Source organism: Mus caroli, unplaced genomic scaffold (assembly GCF_978045245.1).
Source record: "Mus caroli unplaced genomic scaffold, Mus_caroli_1 scaffold_7, whole genome shotgun sequence".
NCBI lineage: Eukaryota > Metazoa > Chordata > Mammalia > Rodentia > Muridae > Mus > Mus caroli.
The window spans coordinates 108,853,503-108,873,191 of NW_028227262.1; the positions used below are offsets into that span (position 1 = coordinate 108,853,503).

The 19,689-nt window shown below is 39.8% G+C and overlaps 1 protein-coding gene across 1 annotated transcript in view; it reads right to left on the reverse strand.

The window, feature by feature from the left end:
• Mgam (maltase-glucoamylase) overlaps positions 1-19,689 on the reverse strand; it is a 130,743-nt gene that overhangs the window by 30,358 nt on the left and 80,696 nt on the right. Inside the window, exons 58-68 of the mRNA XM_085840664.1 lie at positions 12,356-12,490; positions 11,525-11,612; positions 10,316-10,454; positions 8,207-8,340; positions 8,055-8,089; positions 7,847-7,963; positions 7,310-7,458; positions 6,428-6,512; positions 5,569-5,625; positions 1,782-1,906; positions 68-156 (exon numbers count right to left, since the gene is read on the reverse strand). Coding sequence (XP_085696790.1) covers positions 68-156; positions 1,782-1,906; positions 5,569-5,625; positions 6,428-6,512; positions 7,310-7,458; positions 7,847-7,963; positions 8,055-8,089; positions 8,207-8,340; positions 10,316-10,454; positions 11,525-11,612; positions 12,356-12,490 — 1,153 coding nt within the window. The remainder of the gene's footprint in view (positions 1-67; positions 157-1,781; positions 1,907-5,568; positions 5,626-6,427; positions 6,513-7,309; positions 7,459-7,846; positions 7,964-8,054; positions 8,090-8,206; positions 8,341-10,315; positions 10,455-11,524; positions 11,613-12,355; positions 12,491-19,689) is intronic.

Genomic DNA, 19,689 nt, shown 5'->3' on the forward strand with positions numbered 1-19,689 from the left:
CCAGCAGGAATAAAGGGACAGAGTCTGGTGCAGGTCTGCAATGGCCACACCCTCTCAAGGCACTCACCCTTCGACTGCCCATCATCCCAGAACAGCTCTCCTCTTGCTTCTTTGTTCTCATCCAGGGCAATGAGAAGACCAAGAGGATTCTTCCGGCTATTGGGGAACAGATTCACACAAGTCACAAACTCTTAGGGCTCAAAGGATTTTACCAAACATTTGCATCAAATTTGAACTAAGAAAGACACTAGTCAGTCACATATGACTCTTTTGCTTTAGGCATGAATGGAGAATATCATAAGTGTTTTCAACCAGTAATAATTTTACAAAAAAAGTATTTTAAATACCTATTGAAGGGTTTAAGCATGTAAGCCTCAGAGGTTCTGAACCACTACTATCATTAATATTAAAATTGCAGCTCTATTCGCAAAATTGGTCATTAAGAGAACAAAATCCTATACAATGTTGCTACAATCCTGGGCATTTTAGGACAGTCTATTCCAGAAGAATCTTAGTGATTTGAAAGTTAAATCTATATGTGTCAATAATGAGAAATGAATAATTAGAAAAATAGAGGCAAATGGACTAGGGATATGCTGAGATCACTCAATGCTACAGGACCAACCTAGCTCGTGTGTTCTACAGTCTGGTCCTTAGGCCAAATTTAATAAAAGCATAAACTCAAGTGCTGTAAAATAAATGACTGTATGGGAGAGTGGCATCTGTGGGGCATTGAAAGCCACCTCTATTATTAACATATTGAAAAAGAGAGGGTTATCAGAGTCAACTTAGGATCACATTTTCATAGACATGGTCATTGTATTCTTGTAGGATTCAGACTTTTAACTAGGGGGAATAAGAGTTTAATTTTTGAAGCAGAAATTCAGTGTCAGTACATTAATTGATCTGACATTGGTTATTTTACAAAGATGGGGGGGTAGAAAGAGAAGATTAATGATAGTTAGTCATTTTCTCATAAGAGGGACTAGGTTGAAATACTAAGGAAGTGAGGGAAACTCAAAGGAAAAGGCAGTTTTCAAGCCCCCTAAGAAGTTCCTTTCTTTTGAAACCTACTAGAACTAGACTTTGGAATGTATAAGGATGCCAATAAGTAACCTTCTGCTGAGATAGAATTATAATTGTGTAAGTGAAGATGATAATAAAAAGTCAGTGGCTCAGGAAACGAGAGAGAGATAAGTTTGTGTTGTCAAAATACAATTACAAAGTTTAAAAAAGTGCTCAGTTATTGATAAGTAACAGGAAACTGTGTTTGTAGGTGCATAGTCAACAGAACCCAAGTATAGGGCAGAGATGGTGTGAGGCATGAGCAGACAACTACAAACAGGTCATCAGCCCACATTAGGTAGGAAGAGTCCTGAATGAGATTGCACAGAAGTGAGCCTTCTCAAGTCATGAGACTTACAGTATGAAAATAGGGACAGCCCTGAGAGAGCCAGGGATATGGACTACCCCAATTGTCAATTTGTCCTCAAAGCTAAGGTAAGTAAGGAGAAAAAGGAAAGTTTTTCAAAGTCCAGCAGTGTGATCTCTGTCAAGATCACATAGGGTAGAGACTGCTGGAAATCTAAGAGTAGTGACACCACATGCACACACACACACACACACACACACACACACACACACACACATCAACCCACAACATAAATCTGATGGAGGAAATAGGTAAAATACAAAACTGATACTGGAGAGATGAATGACTCTCAGGACAAAAGAGTGAGCTCAGAGGTGTGCAAAGCAGAACCCCCACTCTCCTTGTTCACCTTAAGTGAGTGTTCAGGGCAGGTCGTTGCCATGGCAGGATGTAGCCCCCTCGAACATGAAGATTGATGTGCTCAAGAGGGGCTGGTAAGGTCTTCCACTCTCCTGTTGAATTGATATTGGCACCCTGGTGTCAAAACGAAGAGAAATGATGAGGTAAGCATACACTTCTCCCTGAGCAATACACCCCACTCACCTCCCTAAACCTGTTGCTAGGTTATCACCATCCATCCCAAACCTCATTTCCCTCTTTGGTCATTCACTTGCTGATGCATGAAGTCTGGCTGTGATTTGCCACATCTCCAGGAGAATTCCTGCTCTTTGCAGAATCTCATATAGCCCCCTAATCACCCTCACTATATACCCTGTTTCTAAGGCAAGATGGTACTGGACAATATCTTTATTTATTTCTTGTTGACTGGAGATATGCTGTCCCTTCTTCTACCTGCCCCCCCAAAGCTCCTAATATCTTTGGTATATGCTCCATTGCAAAGATAAGGGTGAGAAGGCTTATTTACATAAGTTTCCTGAGTTGGATTTTTCTGTCTTATATTTAACACCTTTACCTGCCCTCATGTGTAAAATGTGCTCACTCATCTGAGTCATAACCTAAAATCCTTTCACTTTTCTCAACCACAGCAAGGCTTCTTCATATGCAGGTACTTTTTTTGAATATTTCTTTTGTTAAAAATAGATTTTTTTCACACAAAATATTCTAATTATGTTTTCTCCTCTCTCTACTCCTCCAAGTTCCTTCCCACCTCTCTTCCTATTCAGACCTATCACTTTTCTGTCTCTCCTTATGGAAAAAGACATCTAAGCAATATAATATAATATAATATAATATAATATAATATAATATAATATAGTATAATATAATATAGCAAAATCAAGAAAAGTAGGATTGGATAAAACAAACAAACAGAAGGAAGAGCCCAAGAATAAGCAGAAGAAACAGATATAGATGAAGCATCACATTCATTCACACATTCGATAATACCATAAAAACAGAAAACTCAGAAACCACAATTTATGCCCAAAAGCTATACATAAGTACATACATATATACTACATACATCCATACATACACATACAAGTAAATGCAAAAAAAAAAGAATCCTGACATAACATTATGAGACAAGGAACCTCCAAAGATTGTGTTGGGTCCATTTTCTGTGGACCATCTACTGCTAGGCATGCAGCCTACCATGAAGAGTAATTTGTTTCCCAAGTGAGCCTCCCTTGGAGAAAACTACTTTTTCATTTGAAAGAGGTTAGTAAAGATAGGTTCTGAGTTAGGAATTAGGGCATATGTCCACTGATCCTTTCAGCTCTAATATACACTGGTCAATGCAGGCACCATTAACAATTAGGTTAGAAAGTTCTTTTTTATTATGCTATACTATAATATGGTGTGTCTCTGTACATGTGTCAGATTATCAGTGTGTTTATTGTAAATGTGTGTTTATATGTGTACACACATGGATATGGCTATATATCAGTGGTTCTCAACTTTTGTGTGACTCTTTAATACATTTCCTCATACTATGGTGACCTCCGGTTATAAAATTATTTTTGTTGTTACTTTATAACTATAATTTTGCTACTATTGTGAATCATAATATAAATATCTGTGTTTTCTGGTGGTCTTAGGTGACCCCTGTGAAAGGGTTGTTTAACTCTCCCTAAAGAGGTCTTGACCTACAGGTTGTAAACTGTTGCTGTATAGTGTCAGAAGCCTCTAGGAAAGGCTAAAGTCACACAAGTACATTTTATGGAAATGGCCCAATGTTTTTTTAAGTCTGAGATGGGTGACCTCTAAGAATACAAGGTCCTTAAACACTTCACCCCAGGATTGCTTTTTGCTGCTGATATGCCTTTTCTGTCACCATTACATAGCCTAATGATTCCTGGCATTAGCCCATCCTATGGGGTAGATTTTCTACAGATCAACATGAACATGGACTCTCATATAGTAACACTGTGTAGACAAATTGATGGTTTCATAATCCCTAATAAGGATTTTATAGAATTCCAAAATTTATACAAGTAATTTTGAGCCCTCTAAATGCTGCAAAAAGAGCTCTGTAAATCTTCATCTGTCATGGGCTAGATGCACTAGAATAAGAAAGCAGGTTTGGGACAAATTTACAATAAGGAAAAGCATTCCTTCTAGGTTAGCTGTGAGACTACTATCTGGTAACTAAAGATCATAAGCTTGAAATGGACAATATATTGTAGGTGCAACTTATTGAAAGTGCAAAGACAAAAGGTAAAATATTGACTCATTTATCTATACAAAACTTCAAAGTAATAATATGCTAGGCAGATGATTTGTCTATTGGCAAAACCATGCTGTTATGGTTTTGTCATGCTCACAAAATGTTAAAGAGCTCCAAGCCGCTTGCCTAGCCAGTGATGGGGCCTGTGAGCCAGAGAGCAAAGATCCCCAGCAACTAAAGCTCCTTTACTAGTCCCCTGCTGCTAACAGCTGGAGTTAAGTGCCAGAAACCAGAGGCATTAGGCCACAGAGGAGTAGGAAACCAGTGGCTTTTAGACACAAAATAGTAACAGAGTTACAAGGTCAAAGATCATCAGTCTTTGGCTTTTATCCACTGTGTCCCACTTCGGTAACTATTTTTCTAAAGACTGGGGCTAGACTTCAGCATTATATGAACATTTAAATGCACATTAGTGTGTGTGTGTATGTTTGAGATCCTGTGTGTTTGTATGTGTATATGTGTTCATATGTGTGTACGTGGCTGTATGTGAGTTGTACATGTGCATTAGTCTCTCTCTCTCTCTCTCTCTCTCTCTCTCTCTCTCTCTCTCTCTCTCTCTCTCTCTCTCTCTCTCTCTCTCCCTCCCTCCCTCTCTCCCTCCCTCCCTCCCTCCCTCCATCTGTGTGTGTGTGTGTGTGTGTGTGTGTGCGCGTGCGCGCACAGGCATGAGCAGGCCTGATTGCTCTAGTCAACATTCTCTCCATCTTATTTGTCTGTCCATTGGTGTTTTGAGACAAGGTCTGTCGCTGAACCTGGAGAGACTGATTGGCTAGACTGGCTCTTATCTCTGCCCCTCTATAAATAAGACAAGTTATGTGATAAATGTCCCAACTTTCAGCTTTCTGTAAAAGCTGAACAGCTTTTTGTTCACCTATAGGACTATAAAAAGTTCCTATATCTGTTTTCACAGTGCACTATGTCATTTGAGGCAACTTGAATCCTTGATCCCTGGCCATAGCCACTCATACTTGACACCAAATAAATTACTTCATATTCTTTTTTGAAGGAATATCTGTGTTTTTCATTGACAGTACCATATCTCACCTGTCTTAGCTAATCATATGGAGTAATTCTTTGAGCATCTGTGCAACAGCAGCAGATACTTAGAAATACAGAAGGGAAAAGAACGAACTCATGTAAACACAAATGTGATCAAACATCACACTATTAAGTGCTTTCTGGTGTCGGGGGGGGGGGGGGAAGAGATTTTCACTGTGTTCACCATGTAGCTAGCAATGATATAAGCAAAGATATTGATTACATCAAGCCAGGTACAAGACAACAGGATTACATGTTTCTTTATAGTACTTCTCTAAAAGAGTGACTAGAACTTGCCTGATCCAAATAGGAAGTGAGAAAATTTAGCTCACAAGGATTAAGTGACTCATGCCAGACCATAGCAGGTGATTTCCAGAGTCATATTTTCTTATGTTGTCTATGAGTCTGTCATAATCAAAGACATTGAACTCTGACACTGCCAGGTTTTATAAACATTTAGCAAACTTACCGTGTAGTAGTCATACCAGAGGGCTGTGGGGAAATATGCACTGATGTTTCTGGCATTCTGAAATTAAACACAGACCACATATGGGTATTTTAATTGAGACAGAGTAAGCAAATTGCCAGGTACCCTTGCATAAAATACTAGAGCTGAAATTGGATACAGTTACCCCAGCTTCCTAATATCACCAATGCTGAGAACTCCTGTATTCTTACCCAACTTCCACAGGTGAAAATGGCCCAACAAAAACTAGAAGCTTCACTAAAGCCCTTTGGGGGACAGGAACTCAAAGAAAATGATCACCTCCTGCTTGAAGACTTATCCATCCATTCTCTAAGGATACAATACCCAAGGTTAGGTACAAAGCAGGAAAAAAATCTGTAGGTTCAAAAGTATTTCAAGGTGGTTTAATTTGCTTTTCTGTTTAGTTACATGCTTACCTAGATACAGAAATTTTAAAGAAATGTCTCCTGCTGTATGTGTAACTACACAAACAAGTCAAGTACCACCCAGCCACAAGGGGGACACACTGCTGCAAGCAGTTCTGAGCACTTCAGCTAAATATGACAAGAGGCTATGAAGAATCGTTACACTACTTCCCACACTTGATTCTACATGTTTCATTGTAGTCACTGGGAAAACAATCACATTTATATAAAGTGTGGAACAATATTCCTCTTGACTGATGTAAAGAAGGATTTGAGGGCAGAAAACTCAAGACACAGAATTCTACTCTGAAGAACCATAAGAAAAATATAGACCAAGAAACCCTGTGTGAGGATGTATCTCATTCCTCACTTCCTTCTCCATATTTACTCAGCCTAGCAGTTGAGATTCTCCAGTTCTCAGAGGCCTCCATACTCACAGGCTCTAGCACAGGGCTGACTAGGAAAGCTGGACCCAGCAGGAACTGTTTGTCTATATTCCAGGTCTTCTGGTCTGACACAAATCTGGAAAGGAAATTGAAGGTGTTACAATCAGATCACAGTAGGATTTTGACTTAACGCGCTGAAGAAATTCTCAAGTTAAAACACATGTCAGAGACCCTTATGTGTTCTCTGCCTCCTGTGCTTCTGCTCAGCTCAAAGCATCCCATTTGTCCTGATTCCAGAACCTCACATATTGTTGAGAAATGTGTTTATGGACAAACTATTTCTTCATTATGGCACATTTTCAATTTAAATCTTCAGTAGAATACTTATGGAGGTAACCTGAACAAATAATCGATTAAAAGTATATAATATAATAACATAAAAGTAAAAGATGTCATATACAGAAAAAAATAATGCTATAGAATGTTAGATCCTTTAAAGGCCTCTCTAAACAGTTGTTTTCAAACTATTTCACCATGTTAAAAAGTCATTTTCTTTCATTTTTTTTTTTTTTTTTTTTTTTTTTTTTTTTTTGGTTTTTCGAGACAGGGTTTCTCTGTATAGCCCTGGCTGTCCTGGAACTCACTTTGTAGACCAGGCTGGCCTCGAACTCAGAAATCCGCCTGCCTCTGCCTCCCGAGTGCTGGGATTAAAGGCGTGCGCCACCACGCCCGGCTCATTTTTTTTTTTTTTAATTCAATGGCTGGCCTTTCATTAAAGACCTGTGGTAAGCAGAATACAGAAGCAATGGGCCCCACTAGGACATTACTGCCAAAAGAGAGTCATAGCTTCAGAGTGGAAGAAGTGTTTTAATCAACCCCTACCTAAGAGGTTAAACACAATGTCTATTAACAGAAATACATCTCAACACTTACTCATGGAGAAGAGGCCGCACAACTGTGCTGCCCTCCGTGTGGGCTTTGTACATTAAGGTGTAGAGATATGGCAACAGGGTGTATCTGGTCTCCAGCACACTCCTGGAAATATCCTCAAAGGTTTTATTCCAGGAAACAGGGTCTTGTCTCTAAAGCAGAATGAGGAAAGTGTTCAAAACCCACCCAGACACCTAAGAATTTGAGGTCATTGAATACATATTTAAACTATATAACATCTTTAAAGTATCATATACTAAAGAAAATTATAGATGGGACCCCTAGATTATTATAATGGACTGGGAAACATGAACATACTTTAAAAAAAAAAAAACACTAATACATTCTATACGACCTATAATGGAAATTAGTCCCTAAGCAAAAAGAATAATCAAAATAATATTGAAGACTATGATCTATAGGAAAGGCATTAATGGATTTAAGGATGTCACGAGGTAACACAGACAGCAGGAATGCTCTCAAAAACTGGGGATATATATATGCAGTGAAATAATATGGATGAGAAAGCTGACATTATACCTTGGTCCCGATGGTGTTGTGGTTCCTGGAGAAGGGGTAAAAGGCACCCAGCTGCATCCAGCGAACACACATCTCATACTCAGCATCATTAAAGAACCCACAGATGTCTGACCCGGTCTGAAACAACATGGAACAAAGTCAGCTCTTGGTGCTTTCTAAGAGACACTGCTACCTTCCTAAGGAGGAAGAGCATGTAAAGGACACTTACATAGGATATGCCAAAGAGGCTGAAATCCATCATGCCTGCAATGAGAGATGCAGCAGGGTCAGCACAGGACATTCTCTGCATCCTTCTCCCCCTTCGCCAAGAATCTTACTCCCACCCCTGTCTATAGAAGCCCCCGGGGAACACCCACACACCAATGATGGATTTCCCCAGCTGGTCCCAGGCAGCTGTGTTGTCTCCCAGCCAGTGTCCTCCCCAGCGTCCAGAAGAGGGGAATGTGGAGCGTGTGATGACGATCCCTCTCTCTCCTGTCACTTCCTGCACAGCTCTGGTTGGGGAAACAAGTAGAAAAATTCATGGCAGGGCAAGAGAAGTTTGACCATAGAGCTTCCTCCCCAGAGTCCTTGCACTTAGAATATCTTTTAAAAAAATCTTTCCTGTATGATTACAAGGATGATAGAAGTATGACTCATTGGAGGAGGACTGGCTACCTGAGAGGAATAATAAAGGCAGTAAAAACTTTTTAAACAGTTGTTTTCAAACTATCTCCCCATGTTACAAAGTCATTGGCTTGTCCTCAAGTAGTAAGCACTTACAGGATCTGGCTGTTTATTCTCTCATATGTGACTTGATATTTGAGGAAGAATATGGTAAATCCTATCAGGATTTACCTTAAGATAATTATTTTTCCTTTGGCTTACATTGTGAGCATGCTAACTACTTGAACAAAAGGCCCACTGACTATCCAACAGGAGTGGGCAAAGACAAACACCTTTCAACAGACCAAGACTCACTTTCAACATAAGAAAGCAAGGTTTCTAACACTCAGTCACTCCCTTTTCTCTTTTAACCAGTGATACCACAGTACTGACTCTTCTGCACAATGACTTACAGTGTACCTGTGGTCTACTGATTTTCTCACAGGGATGACTCCACAACTACAAAGATATTGCTTAACAAATAAGAATTGCTCCATGGATTTCCTGTAAGCAACAAAATGTTGGGTCCTGTTTGTGTAGCTAGTCTATTAGTCTATGTCTTTTTATTGGGGAATTGAGTCCATTGATGTTAAGAGAAATTAAAGAAAAGTAATTGTTGCTTCCTGTTACTTTTGTTGTTAAAGTTGGGATTCTGTTCTTGTGGCTGTCTTCTTTTAGGTTTGTTGAAGGATTACTTTCTTGCTTTTTCTAGGGTGTAGTTTCCATCCTTGTGTTGGTGTTTTCCCTTTATTATCCTTTGAAGGGCTGGATTCATGGAAAGATATTGTGTGAATTTGGTTTTGTCATGGAATACTTTGGTTTCTCCATCTATGGTAATTGAGAGTTTGGCCGAGTATAGTAGCCTGGGCTGGCATTTGTGTTCTTTTAGTGTCTGTATAACATCTGTCCAGGCTCTTCTGACTTTCATAGTCTCTGGTGAGAAGTCTGGTATAATTCTGATAGGCCTGCCTTTGTATGTTTCTTGACCTTTTTCCCTTACTGCTTTTAATATTCTATATTTAGTGCATTTGTTGTTCTGATTATTATGTGTCAGGAGGAATTTCTTTTCTGGTCCTATTTGGAGTTCTGTAGGTTTCTTGTATGTTCATGGGCATCTCTACCAAACCCAAACACTATTGCATATGCCAGAAAGATTTTGCTGAAGGGACCCTGTTATAGCTGTCTCGTATGAGGCTATGCCAGTGCCTGGCAAATACAGAAGTGGATGCTCACAGTCATCTATAAGATGGAACACAGGGCCCCAAATGGAGAAGCTAGAGAAAGCACCCAAGGAGCTGAGGGGGTCTGTAACCCTATAGGTGGAACAACAATATTAATTAACCAGTAACCCCAGAGCTCATATCTCTATCTGCATATGTAGCAGAAGATGGCTTAGTCAGCCATCACTGGGAAGAGAGGCCCCTTGGTCTTGCAAACTTTATATGCCCCAGTACAGGGGAATGCCAGGGCCAAGAAGCAGGAATGGGTGGGTAGGGGAGCAGGGTAGAGGGAGCAGGGTATAGGGAACTTTCAGGATAGCATTTAAAATGTATATAAAGAAAATATCTAATAAAAAAGAAAGAAAGAAAGAAAGAGAGAGAGAGAGAGGGAGGGAGGGAGGGAGGGAGGGAGGGAGGGAGGAAGGAAGGAAGGAAGGAAGGAAGGAAGGAAGGAAGGAAGGAAGGAAGGAAGGAAGGAAGAATTGCTACATGGTTATTACAATTATATTATACTCACCCTTAGAATAGGGAACAAATGGAAAAGTAGAGACACTACAACACCCATCACAGAAGTAGACCAACAGGAGAAAGCAGAGTCACTCACTCGTAGGTGGGTCTGGTCTGGGACCACCCGTACAGGCTGTGCACATCATAGTGCTGTACCCGGGAGCCATCTGGAAGGATGTGCTCACTCTCCATGCACAGCGTCTTGCTGCTCAGGCCCCTGTCTCTGCCTTCAACATCTGAGGGGAGATTTAAGACAGCGGAAGACAGTTATTATTCTTCTCATTCCGGACCTCTTACTAGTGAACTGATCTGTAGAACTTAAGTTAAATTTGATTTCCATCTAGGTCCCCTTCCCTGACTATGATCAACTCAGAACAGTGCTCTGAGCTGAGGTGCAAAAAGCATTCAAGTACTCTCAACTGCTGGTTTTTCGACGAAGGTAAGGGAGGCATAAAAACACTGAGTTTTCATTCATTGACAACAGAGTAGGCTTTGGCCACATTTGCAAATAGAAGCTATTTATTATTGTTAACACACCACAATGCAGCTTTTAATATTATCTGCCTCTTCATATACACTCTACTGTAAAAAACTGATACTTAGGAAAATTGTGTAAGCTTTGAGATATCGTACACCTCAAAGAAACCAAAATTTGGGAAACTGCCATGAACATAATTAAAACCAAAGGGTCAATTGGTTCCAAGATAAAGGGAAGCATTTTTTCTTTCTAAGCATTGGTTACAAAGAAAATCCAGGTAGACACATTAACAAAGTTAATAACTAAGACAAGCAACAAGCCTTTGAAGATATTACTACTGTTGATAACCATCTGGAAAATTTTGAGAAATTTTCCCAATGTCTCCTGGATCTTGCCACACAGAATTACATAATGTGCTTCCCATTCTTAATTTCAGATCCATTAATCCATAGCCCTTGTGAGAATATACCCTTGGTGCCAGGTAACCCTTGCTGGCCAGGGTAACCGTTGCTTGCTGTGCTTATGCACAGGGGACAGAGAATGTCAATGTTATATACATTAAGAGCACAGTAGCATGTCATTATGTAGAAATGGATCTGCATGTATGTATTTTGATGAGACCATCATTCATTCCCTAAAATGTGCTAACCTAAGAAGGAAAGGTAGATTGTGGGGATGTTAGTTTTCTGCCTTCCCAGATTGCCTGCCTTCTTAATAAAGTACAACTGATCTTCAGCTCTTCACTCTCCTCAATGCCATTTGTGGTGACAGGCAACATTTACTCCAGATAATGCCCCTCAACAGGAAGGGGAAGAACAAGGTACTTACGTGGCATGTAGGGTGGACGGTTTAGAGTAGCATCACTGCAGCCTGAAGGAACTGCCCCATTCACAAAGCTGGAAGGTTCATTCATATCCTACAAATGTCAGAAACATTGCTTCCATTTAATTACAGCCTCAGCATATAAATTCAGAGTCAAGGAAATGGCAAACATAGTATTAAATACCCAGTAATCTTTGGACATATGCATAGGGAAAGTTGTCAAATGCTGGGGAACCTAGCTATAAAGAAAGAGTAATCTCCATAGGAAAAGTTCCCCTGAGGCATCAAATTTCCAAGGATTTTATGTGAGGTCTTAGAACAGAAGCTTCAGGTGGAGACCAGCTGTGGAGAGGATCAAGGCAGCTCCACACCTGATTAAAGGGCGTGCAGTGTGACATATCCAAAACCTGGCATGAGTATTATTATGTTAATATATTAAGAAACACACAGGAAGGTGGACTGGAGAGATCTCTCAGTGCTTAAGAGTGCTTGTTGCTTTTGTTGGGTTCCCAGTATCAACATGATGGCTCACAACCATCTATAACTTCTGTTCCTGTTTGAGATATGACATCTTCATAAGCACTAAGCACACACATGATGTACATACATACATATATATTACATGTAAGCAAAGCAGTATATACATGGTGTATATGCATACATGTAGGTAAATTATTCATACAAATGAAATAAATACGAAGTCTTCTAAAAAATCCTTTAAGAAAATTTAAAAAGATTTTTTATTAAAAATATACACATTCAAACACAACTATCCTATACTTCATCCAAGTGAGCACACACACACACACACACACACACACACACACACACACTTACAATCCACAGGCCATCAAACTTCAAGCTCTTTTCTGGTTCCTCTGTGTTTGTGTAGAGTTCTTCAATCTCCTTTTTCCACCATGTGGCAGTTGAATTACGGAAAAAGTCTGGGAAAGCCACATAGGCTCGGTATTGCTGTAAAATAACAGTACTTGGTTATTTGTCATGAATGATTACACTAGGCAGCAAAATACGCTTGATGTGAATGTGTCTCATGCAGTCTTATACTACATGCTGATAGATAATGATAGTACGAACCAAGTCGATAGAATTTTGGAACAGCACTATCTTAGAAAAACTTATGGAACACAGATAAGAAGGCATAACATACCATTTACTAAAATCTGAGAACTATCCAGTGAATCTCCCCTCAAATCTCTAGAGGAGTTGAGGTGATCAACACCCTGTACTCAATAAAGTATGCTATACACCCCCTATCCCTATTGCTGATCATTTCTTAAGGACTGACAAAATATGGTAGAAGTCCTGTGAGGCCTTAGCTAAATGTCAGGTGTCAGGTAACAGGTATCAAGTTGGTATCAGGAAACCTTCTCACTGGGAAAGAAGTTGAGAAAAGATTGCATGTGGTGATTTAGCACCAATTACCATGGCTTTCTGTTTGCTGTGATTTCCAAATCAGAGGGAGCCTTTCGTTATATGTAACATATAGTGGGAGGACTTAAAGCTTCTGGTTTAGTTTCTCTTTCTCATCCCTCAAGTTATAAAAACATTGTTATAAGAAAAGTGGGTTCAGTGTATCACTCCTTAACTTCATTTTACAGGTTTTAGGAGCAAAGAAATTTTCTTACATTTTTTAATGTTCCTTTTTCTTATTGGGTATTTATTTCATTTACATTTCCAATGCTATCCCAAAAGTCCCCCACCCACCCACTCCCACTTCTTGGCCCTGTTGTTCCCCTGTACTGAGGCATATAAAGTTTGCACGACCAATGGGCCTCTCTTTCCACTGATGGCCGACTAGGCCATCTTCTGATTCATATGCAGCTAGAGACACGAAGTTGATCTTCACATTCTCTACTGTGTTTAACAGAGTTAGAGAAAATAATAGATAAATAATCATTCATGCTCTGCCTGCTTGTGGATTTATGCCTCCCAGCAAGAGAAATTAGCCACAGAAATCTATATTCTTCCCCACAATATTTATTTTCAGACAATTCAGTTGGTGTGCCTCAACAAAGAGCCTCTTTATGCCTTTCACAGAACTGCAAACATCAAGAAGCAGAAGAGTTGCATAGTACAGAATAGCAGGAAGACTTGCCTGAGGCACTACATGGTGCTTACACAAACCATCAGTCTATTAAGGAAGAACATATACACCTAAAGAAAGCCCATGGAAGAACAGATCAGAAATGGTTTAGCATGCATTGCTGCTTCACAGGAGAGGCACAATGAATCATAGTAGTAATAAATGGGACTTGTACAGTTTCTTTTAGAATAAGAATGGAATCAAAACTCATGAAGTCCCTAACAAAGAGAGCCTTGCCCCAGAAACAGATACAGCTTACATTAAGCCAGAAACATAACCTTCGAAAATGATAGATGGAGTATCAGGATATACATGCATTATCAGGTACATCTGAGTGAAAATTGAATTTTCTATAGGATGTATCGATAAATTAAGCCAGACTTGCCTTACCATATAAAATCATTTTTATACTTCACACTGCAGACAGGAATCTGCACATGCAGTTTTAAACTAGCTCAGCACACATACCACATGCTATACCACTATGTTTGTTCTGAGTTAACTTTCAATCTATTGGACACATGGGAAACTCAGTGGTCTTGGGAGTATGTGAACACTGCCAATCACAGAAAAACAGCAATGAGGAGTATAAGAGGGGTGGACTAGCTGATCTTTTGACAAGAGGCATAACATTTGGAATTTCTGACTTCCTTTGTTCCTATTCTCTGTTTCTAATGATATGCCTGATGGAGATGAGAAAAGAAGACAGATTGTGTGGAGGTTAATTTTCTGCATTTCTGAATCACCTGCCTTCTAAGTAAAGTGAAGCTGATAAATGCAGACTTTCTCAGTCTGCTCATTAGCATATCTCCTGATAGGCAACATGTACTCCAGCATTAGAATGTTTTATGAAAAATTACTTGGGGAAAAGTAGTCTGCACAGGTGAGAGTGTGCACACAGAAGCAGACAGCTTCTGGAACAGGTGGGAGCCACGGAGCTTCTGAGGCAGCGCCCTTTTCGGGCTCCGGACATCTGACAACCTTTCAGTCCACTGCAGCACCGGGGTTCCTGGCCCGGGGAGTCTCAGGACACCCGCAAGGACCCACACAGGATCCCCCACGGGATCCTAAGACCTCTGGTGCGTGGAACACAGCGTCTGCTCCAATCCAATCGTGTGGGAACTAAGAATGCATTAACTAGGGAAGCAGATAACCCGGACGGATTAGGGGCACAAGCCCCTTTTGGTCCACTCCAGCACCGCGGTTCCTTGTGCACTGAGTTTCTGGACACCCCCCAAGTTTCTCACAAGACCCGCCCCGGGATCTTAAGACTTCTGGTGAGTAGAACACAACTTCTGCCAGGAGGCAGGTTTGAACACCAGATATCTGGGCACCTTCCCTGCAAGAGGAGAGCTTGCCTGCAGAGAGTACTCTGACCACTGAAATTAAGGATAGAGCTAGTCTCCCAGGTCTGCTGATAGAGGCTAACATAATCACCTGAGGAACAAGCTCTAACCAGAGACAACTATAACAACTAGCTCCAGAGATTACCAGATGGCAAAAGGCAAATGTAAGAGTCCTACTAACAGAAATAAAGACCACTCACCATCATCAGAATGCAGCACTCCCACCCCACCTAGTCCTGGGCACCCCAACACAAAAAGCTAGAACTGGATTTAAAAGCATATCTCATGATGATGGTAGAGGACATCAAGAAGGACTTTAATAACTCATTTAAAGAAATACAGGAGAACACTGCTAAAGAGTTACAAGTCCTTAAAGAAAAACAAGAAAACACAACCAAACAGGTAGAAGTCCTTAAAGAAAAACAGGAAAACACATCCAAATAGGTGATGGAAATGAACAAATACATACTAGACCTAAAAAGGGAAGTAGACACAATAAAGAAAACCCAAAGTGAGGCAACGCTGGAGATAGAAACCCTAGGAAAGAAATCTGGAACCATAGGTCGAGCATCAGCAACAGAATACAAGAGATGGAAGAGAGAATCTCAGGCACAGAAGATTCCATAGAGAACATCGGCACAACAATCAAAGAAAATACAAAACGCAAAAGGATCCTAACTCAAAACATCCAGGAAATCCAGGACACAATGAGAAGATCAAACCTATGGATAATAGGAGTTGATGAGAATGGAGATATTCAACTTAAAGGGCCAGCAAATATCTTCAACAAAATTATAGAAGAAAACTTCCCAAACCTAAAAAAAGAGATGCCCATGAACATACAAAAAGCCTACAGAACTCCAAATAGACTAGACCAGAAAAAAAATTTCTCCTGACACATAATAATCAGAACAACAAATGCACTAAATAAAGATAGAATGTTAAAAGCAGTAAGGGAGAAAGGTCAAGTAACATATAAAGGCAGGCCTATCAGAATTACACCAGACTTTTCACCAGAGACTATGAAAGCAAGAAGAGCCTGGACAGATGTTATACAGACACTAAAAGAACACAAATGCCAGCCCAGGCTACTATACTCGGCCAAACTCTCAATTACCATAGATTGAAAAACAAAAGTATTTCACGACAAAACCAAATTCACACATTATCTTTCCACGAATCCAGCCCTTCAAAGGATAACAGAAAAAAAGAAAAACAATACAAGGACGGAAATCATGCCCTAGAAAAAGCAAGAAAGTAATCCCTCAACAAACCAAAAAGAAGACAGCCACAAGAACAGAATGCCAACTCTAACAACAAAAATAAAAGAAAGCAACAATTACTTTTCCTTAATATCTCTTAATATCAATGGACTCAATTCCCCAATAAAAAGACATAGACTAACAGACTGGCTATACAAACAGGACCCAACATTCTGCTGCTTACAGGAAACCCATCTCAGGGAAAAAGACAGACACTACCTCAGAGTGAAAGGCTGGAAAACAATTTTCCAAGCAAATGGTCTGAAGAAACAAGCTGGAGTAGCCATTCTAATATCGAATAAAATCGACTTCCAACCCAAAGTTATCAAAAAAGACAAGGAGGGACACTTCATACTCATCAAAGGTAAATTCCTCCAAGAGGAACTCTCAATTCTGAATATCTATGCTCCAAATGCAAGGCCAGCCACATTCATTAAAGACACCTTAGTAAAGCTCAAAGCACACATTGCACCTCACACAATAATAGTAGGAGACTTCAGCACACCACACATCAATGGACAGATCATGGAAACAGAAACTAAACAGGATCACAGTGAAACTAACAGAAGTTATGAAACAAATGGACTTAACAGATATCTACAGAACATTCTATCCTAAAACAAAAGGATATATCTTCTTCTGAGCACCTCACAGGACCTTATCCAAAATTGACCATATAATTGGTCACAAAACAGGCCTCAACAGATACAAAAATATTGAAATTGTCCCATGCATCCTATCAGACCACCATGGACTAAGGCTGATCTTCAATAACAATATAAATAATGGAAAGCCAACATCCACATGGAAACTGAACAACACTCTTCTCAATGATACCTTGGTCAAGGAAGGAATAAAGAAAGAAATTAAAGACTTTTTAGAGTTTGATGAAAATGAAGCCACAACATACCCAAACCTATTGAACACAATGAAAGCATTTCTAAGAGGGAAATTCATAGCTCTGAGTGCCTCCAAAAAGAAACTGGAGAGAGCACACACTAGAAGCTTGACAACACATCTAAAAGCTCTAGAAAAAAAGGAAGAAAATTCACCCAAGAGGAGTAGACGGCAGGAAATAATCAAACTCGGGGGTGAAATCAACCAAGTGGAAACAAGAAGAACTATTCAAAGAATTAACGAAACGAGGAGTTGGTTCTTTGAGAAAATCAACAAGATAGATAAACCCTTAGCTAGACTCACTAGAGGGCACAGGGACAACATCCTAATTAACAAAATCAGAAATGAAAAGGGAGACATAACAACAGATCCTGAAGAAATCCAAAACACCATCAGATCCTCCTACAAAAGGCTATACTCAACAAAATTGGAAAACATGGACGAAATGGACAAATTTCTAGACAGATACCAGGTACCAAAGTTAAATCAGGAGCAAGTTAACAATCTAAACAATCCCATATCCCCTAAAGAAATAGAACCAGTCAATAATAGTCTCCCAGCCAAAAAAAAGCCCAGGACCAGATGGGTTTAGTGCAGAGTTCTACCAGACCTTCAAGGAAGATCTAATTCCAGTTCTGCACAAGCTATTCCACAATATAGAAGTAGAGGGAACTCTACCCAACTCATTCTACGAAGTCACAATTACTCTGATACCTAAACCACAGAAAGATCCAACAAAGATAGAGAACTTCAGACCAATTTCCCTTATTAATATAGATGCAAAAATACTCAATAAAATTCTCGCAAACCGAATGCAAGAACATTTTAAAACAATCATCCATCCTGACCAAGTAGGTTTCATCCCAGGGATGCAGGGATGGTTTAATATATGGAAATCCATCAACGTAATCCATTATATAAACAAACTCAAAGACCAAAACCACATGATCATCTCATTAGATGCAGAGAAAGCATTTGTCAAGATCCAACACCCATTCATGATAAAAGTCTTGGAAAGATCAGGAATTCAAGGCCCATACCTAAACATGATAAAAGCAATCTACAGCAAACCCGTAGCCAACATCAAAGTAAATGGTGAGAAGCTGGACGCAATCCCACTAAAATCAGGGACTAGACAAGGCTGCCAACTTTCTCCCTACCTATTCAACACTGTACTTGAAGTCCTAGCCAGAGCAATTCGACAACAAAAGGAGATCAAGGGGATACAAATTGGAAAAGATGAAATCAAAATATCACTTTTTGCAGACGATATGATAGTATATATAAGTGACCCTAAGAATTCCACCAGAGAACTCCTAAACCTGATAAACAGCTTCGGTGAAGTAGCTGGATATAAAATTAACTCAAACAAGTCAATGGCCTTTCTCTACACAAAGAATAAACAGGCTGAGAAAGAAATTAGGGAAACAACACCCTTCTCAATAGTCACAAATAATATGAAATATCTTGGCGTGACTCTAACTAAGGAAGTGAAAGATCTGTATAATAAAAACTTCAAGTCTCTGAAGAAAGAAATTATAGAAGATCTCAGAAGATGGAAAGATCTCCCATGCTCATGGATTGGCAGGATCAACATTGTAAAAATGGCTATCTTGCCAAAAGCAATATACAGGTTCAATGCACTCCCCATCAAAATTCCAACTCAATTCTTCAACGAATTAGAAAGGGCAATCTGCAAATTCATCTGGAACAACAAAAAACCTAGGATAGCAAAAACTCTTCTCAAGGATAAAAGAACCTCTGGTGGAATCACCATGCCTGACCTAAAGCTGTACTACAGAGCAATTGTGATAAAAACTGCATGGTACTGGTATAATGACAGACAAGTAGACCAATGGAACAGAATTGAAGACCCTGAGATCAACCCACATACCTATGGTCACTTGATCTTCAACAAGGGAGCTAAAACCATCCAGTGGAAGAAAGACAGCATTTTCAACAAATGTTGCTGGCACAACTGGTTGTTATCAGGTAGAAGAATGCGAATTGATCCATTCCTATCTCCTTGTACTAAGGTCAAATCTAAGTGGATCAAGGAACTTCACATAAAACCAGAGACACTGAAACTTATAGAGGAGACAGTGGGGAAAAGCCTCGAAGATATGGGCACAGGGGGAAAATTCCTGAATAGAACAGCAATGGCTTGTGCTGTAAGATCGAGAATTGACAAATAGGAAATCATGAAACTGCAAAGCTTCTGCAAGGCAAAAGACACCGTCAATAAGACAAAAAGGCCACCAACAGATTGGGAAAGGATCTTTACCTCTCTTAAATCAGATAGGGGACTAATATCCAATATATATAAAGAACTCAAGAAGGTGGACTCCAGAAAGTCAAATAACCCCGTTAAAAAATGGGGCTCAGAACTGAACAAAGAATTCTCACCTGAGGAATACCGAATGGCAGAGAAGCACCTGAAAAAATGTTCAACATCCTTAATCATCAGGGAAATGCAACTCAAAACAACCTTGAGATTCCACCTCACACCAGTCAGAATGGCTAAGATCAAAAATTCAGGTGACAGCAGATGCTGGCGAGGAT